This window comes from Fukomys damarensis, unplaced genomic scaffold (assembly GCF_012274545.1).
Source record: "Fukomys damarensis isolate Sample0158 unplaced genomic scaffold, DMR_v1.0_HiC HiC_scaffold_17, whole genome shotgun sequence".
Lineage (NCBI taxonomy): Eukaryota > Metazoa > Chordata > Mammalia > Rodentia > Bathyergidae > Fukomys > Fukomys damarensis.
Window position 1 is genome coordinate 76,974,451 of NW_022900929.1, and position 19,140 is coordinate 76,993,590.

The following is a 19,140-nucleotide window of genomic DNA, read 5'->3' on the forward strand; positions in this document are numbered from 1 at the left end:
TAAATTTCAAGAAGAACTGTTCTAGTCCAGAGTATTTAAAGTGTGGCCCTTAATAAGTTTTTTAAAGTCAATAAAACCATAGCTATGAAAATGTCGCTAAAAGAAGGTACGATCTTCCACTCTTTCGTAATGAGCAGTGAGCTAACCTTCTAGAGTGCTTTGATAGCTTTAAATTAGAAAGGGAAACTCTTTTCTTGTACGACCCCTATCATACTTTGTCCAATTTTTTAAGATAATTACATTTAGTAAGTTAGTAAATACTTCAAATCATCATAAATGCTGCCTTCACCTTCTAACCGGCTCACTCACATATTCTCAGCTTTTAAGTTTTTGAAACACGAATGATGTTCCAGTTCTGTATTTATATTCCCCCCAAACACTGACAGTTCCATAGTTCATAGGGTGAATGATGAAATGTGTAGGGAAATCTACAGGTGCATGCAAATTGTAGCTTCTGGATATAGGGTCAAACATGGGTAGGCCTGGGAAACTTAACCCTGGGTTTGGGGAAACAAGCAGAGCTCTAAAGCGGGGGATGTTCTGTTGTTTTGATTTGTTCCGCTTTGCTTCCAGCGTGATTTATGTGCAAGCGACATATTCAGCTATTTAGGAAAAGTACCCCGCGGACACCAGAGGGTTTTATTGGACCCTTCCTTGCTCATCTCGATGTGTTCTAGCAACCAGTTCTTACTACGCAGGTTTCAGCACCCCGGACAGCGCTCAGGCTCCGGCCCTTGGGAGGGGGAGGGACGCGCAGTCCCGAAGGGTTAGGGAAAAGAATTCCCAGTGACGCATTTTGTCTCGGGTTAAACCAACACAGACTGGCGCTCCCACCCCGCTTTTCCTTTACCCTGAGAAGGAACTAGATTGCATTTAGCTCCTCCTGCTCGGCGAGGCCGTCTCCCCTCACATCAAAATGCCCGCGGCACAGCTGGGAGGCCTCGGGCACGAAAGCGAGGAATTTTGCAAGAAATGCGTTAACCCCCGCCGGGCTAGGACGCAACCGTGATCCCGCGCCTAGTAGCCAGCCTTCAGGGTGGGAGGTGAGCGGGAATACGTGCCTAGCCTTTTCTTCTCTTTCTTTTCAGTAAGAGGAGGAACAGAGCCTGTTGCTGGGGTGGCCATCCCTCCTCTCCTCTCGGTCCTGCACACAGCCCAGGCCAGACGCGCCCACGCGCGCGCGAGAGTTTGCACACTGCCACACTCCTTTTCCTGCAGATCCACAGGCGCGTGCACAAGCACTTTGGGGTGGGGGGGCAGGTGGGGGGGCAGGCCCTCTGTCTACACCAACAGACACAGGCACTGACACACGCAGGCCAGGAAAGCGTGTCGCCGCCGTCGGTCGTGTGGCCCCACGCAGGTGCCCAGAGCGCGCCTCGCACGGTGCTGAAGCGATCGCGAGCACTGACTCACCGGCAGGATCCCATCTCCATGACAACAGGCATGGAAGGTGAGCGGCTGCCTGCAACTTACTTTCCCCACCACGACCACCTCCCCTCATCCAGCACCTCAGACTCAGGGCGGGGCCGGGGAGGGGCCGTCCTGGGCTCCGGTCTCCGAGCAGGGAGAGGAGGGGTCTGCGGAGGTGGAGGAGGGAGGCAGGTCCCGGGAGTTCAAATTCCAAAGAACAGAGAGCCTTGACGCTTCCGCAGCTGCTGATGCAGTTGTTTATATAAAAAAAAAGATATTTTGTGTGCAGATTGCTGATACTTCTCCCATAATATCTGGTAGGAAGTTTCCATGCTTCCTCGGTTTAATATGTAACAAGAGATCTGGAGACAAACCGGGTAGAATCATAACGATGATCTAGGTTTCTCTACTGAGACGTTTTTAAAATTTTTTCAGACCGGTGCTTTGCAAGGAATCGGTATGCGAGGAGCTAGCCAAAGATTCTCTTAAGAGACAAAAATCTCTTGGGGTTGAAATCTGAAAGGTTTTAGGGTGGGTTCTGGAAGATCCCAAGGTTTGGATCTCTGGGAAAATCTGGAATTTATGCCTTTCACCATGATGAAGACATCTGGGTTTGTAATTTTAAATTTTCCTTTGATACCAGTGCATTCCATTCCTTTCCATTAACCAGCTCTGCAGATGTGGCCTCAATAGTGCTTATTTTCCCTCTTTATTTTTAATAGGATTTAATAACCTGGATATGTGGTGTGGGGTGTACATGTGTGTGAATGGGAGGGCTTGTTCTTAAGCTTGGGTGTTCTTATATGTGTCATCTCTTGAAGCTACGAATGTCATGTCATTAGTACCAGAGTTTATTATATCTAATGACCAGCACTAAGATAATTTTTACCCAAAACATCACATTCCACTCTAAAAACGATTCCAGGTTTATAGTATGGAATACCATTACTAGATAAATAAAAGAGAAAAAAAAACCTGTTGAGTAAAATACAAATATATAAGGTTCTTTTCAAAAAGCTGAGTTCATGTATTTTTAGCGCTGGCATCTGCAGTTATGCATTGTTACATGCAAATTAAATAGCTCTATGCTTCTGAAAAGTGCAATTTTATATCTCCTAATCAGTAAATTTATTTCTCAGAAGAAATAAACACCACCCACAGCATTTATGTATATGAAAGACTACATATCAGGTATAAAAATACTATCTTTGCTTGACTACTTATATGACTGATCATTTATGGCTTGCTAACTACAAAGCAACTCCATGAGATTTGGGCCTTTTGCTATCTACAGGTATTATCATCGGCCTACTCCTATGACTCATCAAGACCCACAGATTTCAGTGCTTGGTGTTTGCCATGAAAGAAATGATGTACTTCCAACCTGGTTGCTTGATTCTGAAGTGCCTAAACATTCATTCAATGAATATGGCTCAAAGCTGTGTTTTATCATAAGCAGTGGTATTATAAAAATGCAACTAAACATTAGAGTTATGAAGTGTTGATAATTTTATCCATTTTTTGTGGCAAAGCATATTTTAATTTTACCACTACTCATCTGCACATTCTACTCTTTTTGAAAAAATGTTTCTTTTTCTCAGCTCTTTTCTCATATCTTTAACTTATGGACCCTTACTTTATAATCTAGTTTTTCTTATATTTGTTCTACCTCCCAGTTCTCAGTAAACAAGGAATTAAGATGATGTTTTCCTCCTGAGGCAGCCATTGCAATGCCTCCTGTGCACAACCTCATAAAGTTTTTGCTTCTCGTGACTTCCAGCAATTAGAGAAAATTGAAAATCTCTTTCCTCCTTAATTATTGAGAATTTTAGATAAGTTGTTAATTATGAAGAAATCGGTATTATAAATGGAGACTTCTGTTTTAAATTATATTATATAAACGTTCTTATATTATCCTCCATGTCAATAGAAAGACACCAAGCTCAGTATATTTAGAAATACATTTTTTAAACTTTAGACTTGGTGCTGAAAGGAGAGAAGTTGTTCATTTCAAAAATCAAGCAAAATAATAAATTTGAACAAATGCCTCAAATACCAGTATTCCAACTGCTACAGATATGTGTTAGATTACCAAGACTGTATGTTTGCTGAGTACATTGCTGGGCAGTTGCTCAACTCTTACTTTTATTTGTTTCTGTAAAAACAGCCTGGGGCAATGGCCAGACTTTTCCCAGCCTCTGAATATTACCTTTTCTATTTTTCTCCATGACTTTTATTTTCATCTTTAGGATAAAGTAGAAAATGAAGACACATATAAAAGTCTGTCTTCCTTTTCAAATATTAATAAAAATCTGTTCTTTCTCAACCCAAAATTCCTATTAAAAATGGAAATGTGAAACCTCTCTGAACTTCAGGTATATTTACTTGACTTTTCATTTGAAAAACTGAATATATGGTCATGACCTAATTATTAAAAATGGTAATTCTAATAATTTAACTATCTGCATCTCTGTGCAAGAAAAACATTGTATCAGATTTCCTTTATCACCTGGCACTGTTCTCTTCTTACCTATCGTACCTAAATCCTCTGTAACTGAATGTGCTTCTTTGACACTCAACTGAAAATTTTATGATGAAATAATGCTGAATGCCAAGTCCAAGGCCTATTGTTCAGGGCTTAGCTTTCACCACCACTGCAGAATCTGGCCCTGTATTAAGGCCTCCTCCTGGAACCCTTGCCTCTTCCATCCCAGGTGAACTTTCTACTACAGATTTACTTGGGGACTGAAGATGTAATGCCACTGGAGACCTGTTTCTGTGCAGAGGACAGGCTTTCCTTGAGGTGTGTTGATAATTTCTTTCAACTCCAATCCTATCTAGTAACAGCCAACAGGACCTTAATGGAATTACAACAAAACTGTCCTCTGGATCAGTCAAATACACATCTACCTGGTTTACTACAAAACAACATTTAAAATGTTTGTGTGCACCTATTGGCCTCTTGGATGTTTCTAAGAAGCTCAGTAATTCTTTATTTCTCTTAAAATTTGATCTTCAAATAACTTTATGTGCTGGGCTCTCTCCATCCTGGATGGGTTCTTTCACATAAATCTTATTTGATCATTGTTCCCTTAAAAGAGATTCCTGCCTAGAAATCTCATGCTGGGCAGCATAAGGTAGAATGTGCCTGACATGAGTGTCACACATTTGCTCATCTCAGAGCTGAACTCTTCACTGACTTTCTAAATCTGTTTTGTTTGGAGTTTATTGTGTTAAGGAAAACACTCTTTCCCCATTTGTCCAAGCTGAACTGTAATCATCAGCGCCTCACTTTCTATGGCCTCTAAATTCCACCAGTTACCAAGTCCAATACCTCCTATCTCTATAAATATGTGTCAAGCCCACATTCTTTTCCATGTTCCTACAATACGGGCCTCATTGGTTCTGAAGCAAATAATCTCTTTTCCATAGTGTTTTCTCCCTTGATTTTATGTCAGTTCTTGGTATCGTTATCAAACAATCTTTAGGCAAATAAAATTCAAACTCTTAGCTGACAGTCAAAGTATTTCACCCTTCGACTCCAAACTGCCTTTCCAACATTTAGTTTTCCATGTTCCCCTTTGCTTGGACCAGATTTTGTACACTCCTCCAAATAAATCCACCACCTTTCTGCTTTGTATTTATTGTCATGCTTTTTTTTTTCCCCTGACCCAAAATCTAAATCCTTCTCTCTTCCAAGATTCAGTTCAAATAAAATCTCTTGCAAGGGAAACTTTGCTGATCTCCAAATGAGTGATATCTCTATCGTCTTTAAATTTGCTCATCCTCTTTTAACATTTTTCATCGAGATATTAGAGGTAATAACAACAACCCCATATGGTTGCTGTGAAGATAAAATAATATAAATAAAGCACTATTTGGATGCACAGAGGATATTGAATACTAATTTATTTCCTCTTTCCTTTTTTATTTCCTTTGTAGAACCCTACATTTTCTTTATTCTTTTAAAGCATATTTCCCTTTATTACTTGGAATCTCCTTGAAGAGAGATAATCATGTCTAAAAGTATGTGGTAGCAATGCAATAAATATTTTTTTGGTGCAAGCATTTTACATCAAACTGAAACATAATACTGGCTTTACTACTTTTTGTCACTTGCATTCTATTCAATTTAGGACGGCTTTTGCTTTTCAAAGAACAACTCACATCTTTGATGTATACTAATAATTTAGTAATTGCAACTTACAGATTTAGTTCAGATAAACCACCAAGTGATGTCTCCCACATTTATGGTGGGTACATCTCCCCCTCTCTCTCACTTATACAGAGGGCTTTTAGAAATATTTCTGTTAAATTTTATGTTCCAGTCTCAATAAAGAAATCTAGTTATCAGAGTTGATTTGAATATTGATTCTGTTTGCTACCACATAATTTTGTGACATTGTAAATAATCATGACACAATTACTTCAACTTAACTCCCAAGATCCTGAGGAGGATATAGATAAAGTTAGATCCTTGAGATCTGATAGAACTAACTCCGTAATTACAGAATGTAAAGTAGAGTAGTTTGGTGAACTATGAATGCACATAAAAATAGAAATACCATTATCCAGGCATAGCTCATATCTTCTTATCAGGCATATCATGGGAGACTGTTGAATGCATTACCAAAAATATTACACTATTCAATGCTACTTACCTGATTCACTCTGTTAGTAGGAACCTTTCAAAACTGAAAGTGAATTAGCATTTGCTATGGTCTGGGTCTGGAATGTCCACCAAAGGCCAAATGTGTAGAAAGCATGGGCATAGGAGGTGTGGGACTTTTGGGGACAAGGAGTCCAGTGGAAGTGAGCTCGTCAGGAAGAGGACTCTGGGGCCCTAGGCCCTTCCTTTCCCTCTGTCTGTTCCATGGCTTCTATGGGATGAAAAGTCCTGCTGGGCCACACACCTTACCACAATGTACCACCTCGCTCAGGCCCACAGTAACAGGACGGAGCAACCATCAACTGAGACTTTTGAAATTGTAAACCAAAATAAATTTTTCTGCCCTTAAATTTGATTCTTTCAGTTATTTTGCCACAGCAATGGAAATCTGGTCCAGCATTGCTTCCTACAGTACACTCACGTTAACTTCTAGCGACTACTGAAATGTTGACAAATTACCTATTAAATGTAGATTAACTGTGCATCATTAATGTATAATTTTTGCAATTCCTCATTATTCCTGAAAATGAAAACATGTATCTGTCTATGTCCTTACCTCTGATAGCTGTCTCATGGTCAGTGATTTCTGAAAGGCGCAGGTTATACATTATCTGATTCTAGGAGTTTTAACTCATTGAATGTGTCTAAACATTATCCAGCTACATTCTTATCCCTTAATATTGTTTGGTTTTCCTGTTATTTTTAAATACTGTCCTACATTGGTTAAAAAGACAAAAACAGATTAAGTAGTTCAGTCTTCTCTTTAACCTTTGCTATCATTAAACCATTTGGTACAAATAAGGGGATTAATCTCTTAATTAGTTGCTTGATTTGAACAAACTATATGTAAAATTACTACTTCTCCAGTGACAAGTTCCTCTTCCCCCAGACATTTTCATAGCTCCAACCTTGACATTAGTCAAGTTCCTGGCTAAATATCTTCTCCCTCGGGGAGCTTTTGCTGACCTCATAAAAGAAAAGAGTGCCCTTCATCCACCATACTTTTCTTTCCACTTCTCTTATTGTTCTGTCTCTCACAGCATCTATGCTCGTGACTGCCTGGCATTACATATACATATACAAGTACATATACATATAGAATAGAGTTAGGCATTTAAAAATAATTGTGTGTAGCTCTTCTCCTGGGATATGACACTTAGTATGACAGATATGCGTTATTATCAAGGTCACAATTATTTAGCACCTAGGACAGTGCCGACAGAACAGATATGCAATATACATTTGTTCAATAAACAAGTTGGAAAAGTACTTGTTACCTTGAGTCCATTGGACTTTTTAGACTTCCTGAAATATCTTTAAAGTTTTTGGTCACTTTTCAGCATTTTCTCTAGTTGCACTATGTTTCTTCTACAGTTGTCTGAATAATAGAGATATAGAATGGTCATAAATTCTTTAATGTCATGTGATAGCCATCTGCATGTCCCTTAAAGGAACTTAAAAGCAATGACTTCATTCATTTACTAGGTGATTCTGTATATCCATTCATTTTCCATTCCCCTACCTGATGCCAAAAGCCTTCCAAGTATCTTATAATAATCTTCTTGGCTAACATAACATCCACATAACGTAGAGAACAGGGATAGAGGAGGAAGAGATAATTACAGCAGAAATATTAATGTGACCAAAGTCACTACAAATGAATGCATAATTTAACTCTGAACTTCTGGGTGCAGATTCATGTCAAAATAATATGCTAACTATACCATGTCTTAGAAAACTCACAAAGTTTTTAGGAAAGATCTACTTTCTCTACCTTTACACACTAAAACTCCTATGGATTTTTCTGGGAATGCTACATTGGCCAATTTGAGAGTAAAAAGAAGAAACACCAAACACCAAAAGAGCTATTGAATGTTTTTAACAATCTTCAAGACCACTTTTTGCAATCAAACAAGTTTTCTCATTCATTTAATTTTAGTTAAATACATTTCCTATTTTCTGGATGCTTTATCTAGATTTTAAAAATAATAATAACTTTATTCAGCAAAACTATATTCTTACACATATTCAAAGTTCAACTCAGACATTTATCAGACACCCACAATGTGGTTACTTCTTAAGAAATAGTTTTTTTCCTACTATATTCCCTGAGACTCAAAGCTCAAAGCATTATCTGCTATTCCCCTAACTTCAACTCCAACCTTCACCCTAACTGGGAAGATACCTTGTATTAATCTAAGAGATAAATGAGGTGAGTATCTCTGCTACATCTAGACCACACCTCTTTTTGTTCATTGGTTGGTTTTGTGTGTTGGTGGCAGAGCGCTGTGGCTTAATTATTGACCAAGAACCAAATGACTTAACTCCTCCAGTGATGAGCTATGACCCTGTACGTGTGTCTACATTACGATTTTTTTAAAAAACATCGGAGTAAATTTAGCTAATACCCTAACTATACACAGTTTAAGCTCTTTCTACCTGTTGGCAAAATGAGCTCACTGGACAATGAACCCATCATTAAAATTGCCCAGGTGTTTTACTTTTGTGATGCCAGTGCTTGTTAGCTGGGCCTCCTGAAACCAGGCCCTGAGTTCGGTCCCTGTGCCATGTCCCACAGCTATTTAGGATGTCGCTTGGGCTCAGCACATGCACGAGGGTGGAGAACCAAGCAGGTGTGAGCAGAAGCTGAGCCGTGAGGTGGACCCAGTGACGGCTCAGCAGACCCCATGTGGAACAGAGCTGCATGGAGAGCTGCCTGCCTTTGAGTCCAGACGGCCTCGCCTGCATGCTAACACCTTGGTTGAATAACGACCTTCTCTGGGAAGAGCCGTGACCTTGGGCAGCTGTCTGCAGATGGCACCGCCCCTGCCACATATTCAAAGCTAAAGGCTGCAGCACTCCCAGCGGTCTCGCAGCAGGGACCCCACCGGGCACGTGACAGTGTCCACCCACAAGCCAGCTGTATTTCCTCCTGCTACCCACATAACCCTGGAAAATTGGATGACACAGCCTACTGAGGTTTTGCTCTAGTGAAAAACAAAAAAAGCAGTTAAAACAAGTGACTTGTCTAAACCAGTCAGCTACATGACATGGGCTTGCTGAAGTGTCTCCAGGTAGAAACATCCTGCTTTTCCATTTTTCCACCCATTAAACAGGCAGATCAGGGTACACAGGTATCTCGGCAAATGACCTCTCATTGACAAAAACAAGAAAAGCAGAAACTTAGCTGGAAAAAAGCACCCAGTCAATTTTCAGCGTCATTAGATAGTTTGCTCTCCTACGCCTTTTGCAGGATAAATAGTATGGGAATTCAGTCCTCAGAAAGATCACGCTGAGCCTCTTAAGTGACCCTTTAAAAAATTAAGTTCATTATATTTTCATTAATTAGGGTATAAAATGATTTGATTTGTTGGAAAGAAATTTAACAGAGTGGTGTGAAACAATTTTATTAAACAACAGCAAAAAACTCAAACAACTAGCATACCCTAGTACTGAATATCTCTACCAGTTCAAGTTATAAAAAACAATATGGATTGGTATTGATTGATTGGTTGTATTATTTACTGAATATTTCTGAAAGCTACAAGGTTCATAATTACTTTCTTCACTCCTTGCTTTCCATTTCTTACTGTCTCTGTTCTTCTCTGAACACTTGGTCCTAAATAATCTCAAAGGCCAGTCATTTAAAATAAACATAATTTTAGAAAATGATCAAAAGAAACAATAACAAAAAGAAAAAACCTATCATTCTCAGTTACTGGATGATAAGTTATTGGTGACAGTCCTGTACAGTTGCCATATATTAGTAATCATTTGCTCTAACTAGCTATCTTTATTTTTACAGTGATTAATTAATTTAACTTCTTGAGACATCAGATGGGGAAACTATTTTGTTTCAATTCAGCATAAACTTTCTGAGCATGTTAGCTGTATTTTTAGAATCCAATATAGTAGGGGTTTAGGGATAGACATCTGGAAGTAAAGGACCTGGAGGTTTATCTTGAAGATGAATTTGCAGAAAAAAAATGTGCTGTTTACCTGGAATTTTCTGTAATTTAGGGGGCTCCAAGAACTCATGGGGAAAGTGGGAAGGTAGCTGATGACCCACAACCATTGCTGTTGTCACTAGCAAGGTGCTACATTGGGCATTGCTGGTATTGACATAATTTTTAAAAAACACAATACTCTGGTTTCTCTTCAGATCATATAAATCTTTCACCTTTTAAAAATACAATTTTTTTCTTTAACAAAATCATATTTAGTGTATCCGCCATAGGGGAGGAAAAAAATGCAAGCACAGAAGTATAGGAGCTGAAGGGGTGAAGAGAGAAGACATTACACCTGTTTAAAAGAATCAGTAGATATCAGATGAAATGTCACGGGAGATGGCCCCTGTGGTATGGAATTCAAATGGCATAAGCAGCATGTACTCTATGTATATTTGTGGAATTATCCACACATGCAAAAAGGAAGTGAAAATTATAGGCAAATTCTAAGAAGCAGCAGCAATAACCTAGCAATGACCCAAAGACTTCTAGGGTTAATTAGTTGCATGTTCACCTTCACAATTGATTTCATAGTTAGACTCTGTAGGCAGCTTTATGTGCCCAGAAAGGTAATTCTGTAATTGGCACAGTACAGTAAGTTCTGATCCATACCTGATGATGTTTTCCAACATCCTTTCGTGAGTTAAGTGGAGGAGTTGAAAAAATATCAGATTTTATGGGACAACTTCCTGCCCGATACCATGCCAGGGTAAAACTAAACTGAGTCCAACTTTGTACCTAGGCCAGGCGTTGATGCCAGCAGGAATTCTGAAGAGCCACAAGGATGTACCCAGGAATAATGAGTAGCATCTACTGCGGCAACTCTTCAGCTAAGATGAGTGTCCACGAAGTCTCCACTTTCTCATTGACTCTGGAGCAAAAGACTGGCTTTGCTTTTGTTGGGATTTTGTGTATCTTCTTGGGACTTCTTATTATCCGATGCTTCAAAATCCTGTTAGACCCATACAGTAGCATGCCTTCCTCCACGTGGGAAGATGAAGTTGAAGAGTTTGACAAAGGAACGTTTGAATATGCACTTGCTTGAGAGTTCTGGCTTTGCCTTTTAAGGTTATTCCAGTGGGACATGTGGGGGATATATTTGTGATTACCTTGGGTGTGCTGGAGAGGGACTCTTTTCATTCACTGAATTCAATAAACATTTGTGACTGATTTATCCACCACCTCATGTAGATGTTGACCCCTCTGTGGGATATCGCGCTCCTTTCTCCCTGCATGGAGGTTTCTAATGAGTACAATAACCTACACCTGTAAACTACCTACATTCTTGCCTGATCTGAGCCTCTACTCCTTTTCTAGTGCTAATGACCATGCTGGAGGCTTTCTGCTTCCTCCCCTTTGAAGCCAGGCACCTCTCCATGGTCCTCACTCCAGATCATTCTTCCTTTATTAAGGCAGGGTTGAAATGTGAGTCATGGTAGGATTTGTGCAGTAATCTCAGAGCCATGGGGGCCAATCTGAGTTTTTAAAGAGCATCCCTAGGTCCAAAAGCTTCACAGGAAAAAATAATACCCAAAGCCACATAATCTAAAGATTCTCAAACTCACAGAACCCTAACCCTTCTAACTTTGGGGGTAGAATCTCTCATAATAAAATATTTGGATCCAAGAATTCCAGACCTGCCTCATATGAATACCTCCCTCACTGGCCCTTATAGGAATACCATGAAAAGGGAGGTTTCTAGCACAACACAGTGGAAAGAGCAATCACTAGAACACAAAATCCTGTCTCAGCTCTGACACCATTAGATCTTGGCCAAGCCATCTAATCTCTGTGGACTTCAGTGCCCTAAAAAGGCTACAAACTCCTAAAATGTACCAATAAACTCAATTAAAGCTGGAAAAAAAAGGCTACAAACGTACCTGGGAACACAAAGATCCAAGAGTAAAGATTTAAAATGTCCACAAGAAGTTTTTCAGATTAGAAGCCTAAACTCAAGACATTTGAGTTACGATTTTGGCCCCAACCAAGAACTAGCTTTACCATCTAGAAAGTTAGCTAAGGACAATATATCTTCCACACCTGAAACCCATCTTGCATATCTTGTAAAAATGTTGGGAAGACCAATAAGACATAATGAATGTGACAACACACTGAGAACTCTAAAATAGCATTAGCACATACTGGTGCTATCACTATTTAGTGTCTTCTTTAAGGTGCAGCAATAGAAGTTCTTGCACTCTAAGAAGCAATGGCTTCTAATAAGTTATTCAACCTCTTCAGCCTTCATTCTCTTAATTTCAAAAATGGAAAGAGAGAATTATATAAACTCAAAAGTCTTTCCAGTTACTCAGTTCTGATTCTCTATGATCACTGAATGGAGGAATATAGGAAAGAATAAATAAATACAAAAACATTCACGGCACATGGCACTACAGCATAGCCAAACATGTCAAGAAGGAATAAACCTACTGAGAGCATTAAATTTATATGATACCCTTACAAATCTTTTGAATTTGGGGCTACTACTTCCATTTTATTTTTATCTCAGATTCACACATGAGGAACTGAGGTCAAGAAGATTAAGTGACTTCCCAGGTCACCAAGCTAGGGCTGGTTGTGTTTAGAATTGAACTTGGGTGTTCTAGCATGTTCTGTACCCCCTGACACCATCTTCTTACCAACATGACCGCCACTCTGGACTATGTAATCCCACAAATTCCCATTTCCATCATGAGATTCCCTGATACTCTCCATACCCATCTATGTTGGCTGTGACTCTTCTGGGTGAAACTCTCACTTCGTGGGGTCTCTCTCTGCCCTTATTGTACAGGAGTACAGGCTTGGAACACCAAGAGGCAGCTGGGAGTTTGGCGAAGGAATTATCACTGAGCTAAGCTCAGCTGAACTTGCTAAAAACTATATGTCAGGACACTAGACATCTTCGTGATGTCCCAGGCTTTTAAAGTGCTCTCTAAAATATGTACCTGAGTGCCAAGTATCTTGTTTATCCCTCAGTTAAATCACCCACCAACACTCTCCATTTTGGTAACTCAAATATTGCAGAGCCAGATCTTTTTTTTTTTTAAAGTAAGTTCAAAAAGTCGAAAGGCAAGCAAACTTGAAGTATAAACATTTTCCGACCACAACTCCTGCTATCATATTATTTCCAAACAGGGAAAGTCTGTTAGCCTAAAGTGTCTCCATTCAGGCCTTCATCCACGTCCCCAGACTGGATCTAAATAACTACAGCTTTTCTTCATGGCCTATTGTGTGCCTTAGATTTACTCCTGGAGGAGCAGAGCGGGATCATCACCTGTATTTTCAGAGCTAGGAAAATGTAATAACTGTGCTCTTTGAAAAGGTTAGCCGTAAAGTGGACTCGTCATGGAAATGTTATGAAATGCTCATCTTTCAGTGTCAGACTCCAACGTCATGCTCTGATCAGCCGCCACTGCCCCTTCCCGAGAGCCTTGTCGAGGAGAACAGCAGGAGAGCCAGGGGTGCCTTGTTCCTCTTACCTTGCCCACCTGTCTAAAAAGCCTAAATCAGGTTCACCCTTCAAGGTTAACTTTATGGATGGTGTAATTTTGTTCCTATCTCCCCAACCATCTCCCATCTGCCCTAGAAGTTCTGAATTCCCTTCTAAAAGAGCAAAGACTTTCATTTCACTGTTAGAGATAAAAGCCTTAGAATGAAACTGTCTGGTTGATGTAAGACCAATACTAAAACTAATTCACACTACACTGTAGTCAGGCAGGCAGGCAGCAAGAATCTGGCATTGGAGGTGCTCACTCACACAGGCTTTAGCAGAGGAAAAGCAAGTAGGGTTTGTTTTTTGTTTGTTTGTTGAGACAGGGTTTCACTATGTAGTTGAGACTGACCTGGAACTCACTACGTAGTCCAGGCTGGTCTCAAACTCACAGCAATCCTCCTGCCTCAGCCTCCCAAGTGCTGGGATTACAGGCGTGCGCCACCACGCCTGACCTAACACATTTCTCTCTCTCTCTCTCTTTTCTTTTTTTTTTTTTTTTTTTTTTTTTTTGGTACCAGGAAATCGAATTTAGGTCCTTGTCCTTGCAAGGCAGGCAGCAGAACCACTGAGCTAAATTCCCAGCCCACAAGTAGGGTTTGGACAATGTTAATTCATAGCTCCTGTCCTGACTCTTTCAGAACTTGTTTTGACCAGCAACTTCATTCTAATTGGTCCCAGACCAATTGAAACAGCCAGCTTCACTTCAAATCTGAAATGTGTCTAATGTTTGTGCCTAAAGGCTTTCTACATGGAAATTAGAGCCCTTGGGTGAATAGATAAATGCCTTGTAATGGAAGCCTTTAACAGGAAATTGAGGTATAGAGAGATATCTTTGCAATTCTCTGTGTTTGGGCTATAACCTCATGACATCAGTGTAAGTAACGTGATAAGTACCTGCCTAGGAGGACCTAAGGATTTCCACTCAGGTGTCTCCATACCCTTTTCTAAATCCTGTATCTGCTCATCAATTAACCTTTCCTCCTGTTTTAATAGGCAGAATACCTATTCTAACGTCTAATGACTGATCTCAGAATCTCAGACGTAACTAACTATAAGTCACAAGCCAATTGTGAATATTGCTAAAATTACAAAAGCAAGGACTGTGTGCATGCTGGTACTCTTCTAAATCTAGAACAAATTAACTCATTTAATTCCCACAAAATTCTGTACTGTCGGTACCATGATTATCCACAGAGTAACCTGCCTGAGTTCACGCAGATAAGAAGTGGCAGGGCCAGAATATAAGCCAAGGATTCTAGGTCCAGAGTTTACTATATTGCACCACAACCAAGCCTCTGATGCACCTGGAAATCACTTGAGCAGTTTCTTGTTAGACCCAAGGAGGACTCATTCAATCATCTTGATTGAAAACCAATGACAGAACCTACAGGAGGGATTGCTTGTGCTGCCTTAATAATCACCAGCTCACAGACTGAAACAAAACCTTCTCAGTGGAACGCAAAAACTAGGTTTGATAACTATGTTTTTCCAGTTGGAGAATAAAGGGTCATTTAGTAGCGCCACTGGGAAATGTACTTCAGTTTGGTTCCTCCTTCAAACAGTTTTCCCACTGGGCAGAAATCTTTTCTCTAAACTGGTGATTCTTCTCTTAACTACTCACTTCCCAGGCAGAGAAGAGGCAAGGCAATATTTAATATGAGTAAGAGAAAATAATTTCTGATGCCATTTTCTAGTTACTCAGTATTAAGATTATCACTGGAGGTCTATATTTTAGTACATATCTGAACGATAGGCAGTCTCCTGAACTCCCCGTAAATAAGACCATGGAACTCAATATTTTTTTGAGTGATTACTGTTGAGCCATCTAATTCACCACACAAATTAAAGAAAGTTTATTTTATATCTTGTCTGAAAGCATTAATGGTTTACTACTAGTTACTAGTTGATGTGGTACTTAAAGGTTCCTTAGGGCTAATGGCTGGGTGGGACTTCCAGCATTCTGCCAGGCCAATCACTGCAAAGTCATTTCTTTCAAGGAAGAGTCTAACCAATCAGAAGAAGCCTACAGTCCTGTGCTGAAAGCTCAGTTCCCCATATATGCCTGGGCAGGTCTGTAGGTTACACTTCCTCAGAAGCAGGCTCCTGGGTGGTAAGTTAAACACTTCTGGGGAGATTGCAAACCACGCTTAATACTGTGCCATAAACTAGATTTTTGAGGCGTGGAATAAAAGATATCAATTGCTATAAGGAAAAGTGAGTTGTTCTGTAAAACCTAAAAAAGATAATACCTTCGCTTATAATTTCATCAAGAAAGGTTATTTGAAAGTTTAACTTGGGATTCATTTTAGTCAAAGAAATAGCTTTAATAATAATGTGACAGAAGTGAGTCTTTGTCTAAATTTATCTCACTTTTCTAGAACTTTCTTTGAAAACCCCAAATTTTAAAGTAATAACAAAGCAATATGATTCTAAAGAAAGTGTTTCAACATGAGCTAATGCTGTGAAATTGTGACAATCGCTGTGTAGTCTGTTCATCTCGCAATCAAGTGTAAGTCTCTCCATTATTGAGAATAGTTCATTGAAAAAATCTTAGAGCATGGTTATCTTTCCTATATATACCATAGACTTTATTAAGGTATATGAATTATCCCAAATGCTCTTGGAATTTTAAAGGTTCCTTTGTAGCATTTACTAAAAAATTATATTTGAAAAAAATTTATATTTGAGCAAATGAAACATTTCAAATCTAGTAAAAGATCCAAGAATGTATAGAGACAATCATTTTGATGGGTTACATTTTTAAAATTCACATTCTAAAATGTAATTTTTTTACTTAATGTGTAACAAATATTTCTCAGACAAATCTGTCACTTAAACATGTATAGATTTTTATAAACTAGCATGAATGCATTTTAAAAGAAGTCTTAGTTTTCACTTTATTATCATATAATGTACATGCCTAGCGACCATAAAATATTTAACAGTTTCAACACTTGGAACTGTTGGCAAGTTATGTTTCAGGCTAATAATATTCTCTTGCATTCTAACTGTACTCCATTGCCAGAGTTCTATGCTCTCCAGAAGTTATTCCAACTACATGGAATCCAAGCAAAACCACAAACACAATAACTTGTCAATGATTCGCTTAGAAATTCTGTTTGCTGCAGGAAGGCCCCAGTTATTTATTATAGGATTTAATTGCTCAAGTGAATAAGGTCACTGGACATGTCGCTCTCCATGAAATTAACTTATAATTGTATGTCATGTAAGAGAAAACTATTCCCTCATGCTCCAGCCTTACTTAAATGTATTTGAACTGTTTGGAACAAATTTAATTTTCTTTTTGAACGACAGCTTTGAAGACCATCCTGAAGATTATATAGGAGACAATATATCAAGGATCTATTTATTGAGTTTACCTCAGCCAAAAGCCAGGAGCTCACTAATGTAACCACATTAGTGATTGTTTTCAGGCAGGAATATATAGATTTTTTTTTTTTTTTTACAACCACAAGGAAGATAGCTCAGTCCAAAGCATCTATTTTAGAAGATGTCCTTGAACAATTCTTCCAACATATTTTTGGATTCGGTGGTGCCCACTGACACCAGTCGCTTTCAAGTCAATGTCATAAACGAGGTCCAGGAGAGCTGCGCAGCTGTGAATGATAACAGCGACCCTCCCCATTATGAAGAGACCTCTTTTGGGGACGAAACTCAGAACAGACTGAGAATCAGTTTTAGACATGGGAATCAGGAGTGCTACGACAACTTCCTGCAAAATGGAGAAACTGCTAAAACAGACACCAGTTTTCACGCTTATGATTCCCACACGAACACATACTACCTACAGACCTTTGGCCACAATACCATGGATGCTGTTCCCAAGATTGAGTACTACCGGAACACCGGCAGCATCAGCGGGCCCAAGGCCAACAGACCCAGCCTGCTGGACATTCACGAGCAACTGGCCAAGGTAAGCCTGAAGGACACAGGCAAGTATCTGCCCCCACTCCTTCCTTGTGGTCCTGTCCTCCTCTTTAATAGTCTCTGCATGTAAAATGGTCAACTGAAGAGGTCTGTTCCTAACCATCCATCTTCCCTGCACAGCTGTACCTTATTCCCAATAAGCAGAAAGCCCACACAACAGTGCTTCACAGACGTTAACTGCAGCTGGGCATGGTGGCAAACGCCTTTAATTTCATCAATTGGGAGGCTGAGGCAGGAGGATCGCTGTGAGTTCGAGACCAGCTAAAAAAAAAAAAAAAAAAAAAAAAAAGAACAGATGTTAATTGCCCCAGGATGGAGAGCTACAGAATTCCTCTGAAAGTTGGGCAGTTTGCCTTAGCTTGTTTGCAGTTGTAGTTGGCCAATTCACACTTGGTTGAACGCATCACAGTGAATACTAAGCTGGTTCCTCCTTAGAATTAATACCCCAGAGCAAATGGAAGAAGAAGGAGAAGAAGAAAAGAAAACTCAACATGTTTGCAGGAGTTAATAGTGTGGATACCAGTTTTTAGCGTGCTCGGCATTTTAAAAAATATGCTCTAGAGAAAGCAGAAAATTATAAGATTCAGCATTTATCCTCTCATCTTCAAAACATTGCCTGAAGATCCTGAATGCACCTCCACATATAACAATAAATTTGAGCAGCCTAAGTGGCTGAACTTTTGATTTTTTTAAAAGAATGCAGCCGGGATTGCTAAACCTGCTAGAAGTAGGAAGCAGCGCTTTTTCTAATCTTGCAGCATATTGTTTCAAAGTTTAGATCTCTCTTCTCTCACTTGCTCTAAAATATGCAATGGATTTTACCCTCTGGCTCTCCTGTTACCCCGTTTGCAATGAGTATCATTCTTTATGGGACACAACTCCATTCTAAGAAGAATAACTAGATGTCACCTCCTCAAACACAGTTCAGTCTTGCAGAAGAAAACAGAATGACTGGAATAGTTCCTTTCATATTTATTCATTTATTTGACAACTTTAAAAAATTAAATGATTACTCATTCCAGAGATTCTAGGAATTTCGCCCTCAGGAAAGGAACTAGTAAAGGTGAAAATCTCTTCATTTTCTGTTGATTCTTCCTTTCATAGGAAAAGTGACTACAAAACTTACTGCCAGGGCTACTCAGACCCTCAGGAATTCCCAGGCAGGCCCCACATTCTTCTTTATCCTCTGACCCTGGAAAACTTTCTTTGTCCTTGTACTGTATAGGCAGCACTCTGCTAAACATCTGGTTTCTTTATAGACTGAAAATGTAGATTTTATCTGGAATATTTGGTGCTTTATCAGAAGAATTTAGCAATGAGACTATTGTAGGCAGAATGACAGCCCAGTGAAGATTTGTGAGGAGGAAGGTAATTTGAAACTCCCGAATCTCAGGTTGGCTATGGCTTTCTTTTTCTAAGCAAGCAGGGGAGAAAAACAGCATGGTAGAAGGGAGAAAGAGAAGGAAAAATGGGTTGACAGAGGAGAACATAGTGCATTTTTAAACTGCGGATGGAGCAGAAAGAGAAAATAAGGGTATCATAAAGAGATTTCAACTTATCTGAAGAAGTAAAATGGACCAGACCCCAAAAAAAAAAAAAAAAAAAAGACCTCA

The 19,140-nt window shown here is 39.4% G+C and overlaps 2 protein-coding genes across 4 annotated transcripts in view; both read left to right on the forward strand.

Moving 5' to 3' along the window:
* The first annotated feature begins 884 nt into the window (after positions 1-884).
* Positions 885-11,267, forward strand: Ctxn2 (cortexin 2). Of its 2 annotated transcripts, none has more exons than XM_010632481.2 (2): positions 885-1,450; positions 10,829-11,267. In XM_010632481.2, the coding sequence occupies exon 2, from the start codon at positions 10,871-10,873 to the stop codon at positions 11,129-11,131; it is 261 nt and encodes an 86-aa protein (XP_010630783.1). In that variant the 5' UTR covers positions 885-1,450; positions 10,829-10,870; the 3' UTR covers positions 11,132-11,267. The 2 variants fall into 2 exon arrangements, with proteins under 2 accessions (XP_010630783.1, XP_033621105.1); XM_033765214.1 differs by lacking the exon at positions 885-1,450 and adding an exon at positions 1,614-2,021.
* A 4,350-nt stretch (positions 11,268-15,617) lies between these two features.
* Slc12a1 (solute carrier family 12 member 1) overlaps positions 15,618-19,140 on the forward strand; it is a 78,323-nt gene continuing 74,800 nt past the window's right edge. For both annotated transcript variants that reach the window (XM_010632479.1, XM_010632478.1), the window contains exons 1-2: positions 15,618-15,689; positions 16,895-17,513. In XM_010632479.1, the coding sequence (XP_010630781.1) occupies positions 17,091-17,513 (423 nt within the window). In that variant the 5' untranslated portion in view covers positions 15,618-15,689; positions 16,895-17,090. The remainder of the gene's footprint in view (positions 15,690-16,894; positions 17,514-19,140) is intronic.

Bases quoted from the DNA above. Each gene is read 5' to 3' on its own strand.
- Ctxn2 (XM_010632481.2), top strand. From the start codon at position 10,871: ATGTACCCAGGAATAATGAGTAGCATCTACTGCGGCAACTCTTCAGCT.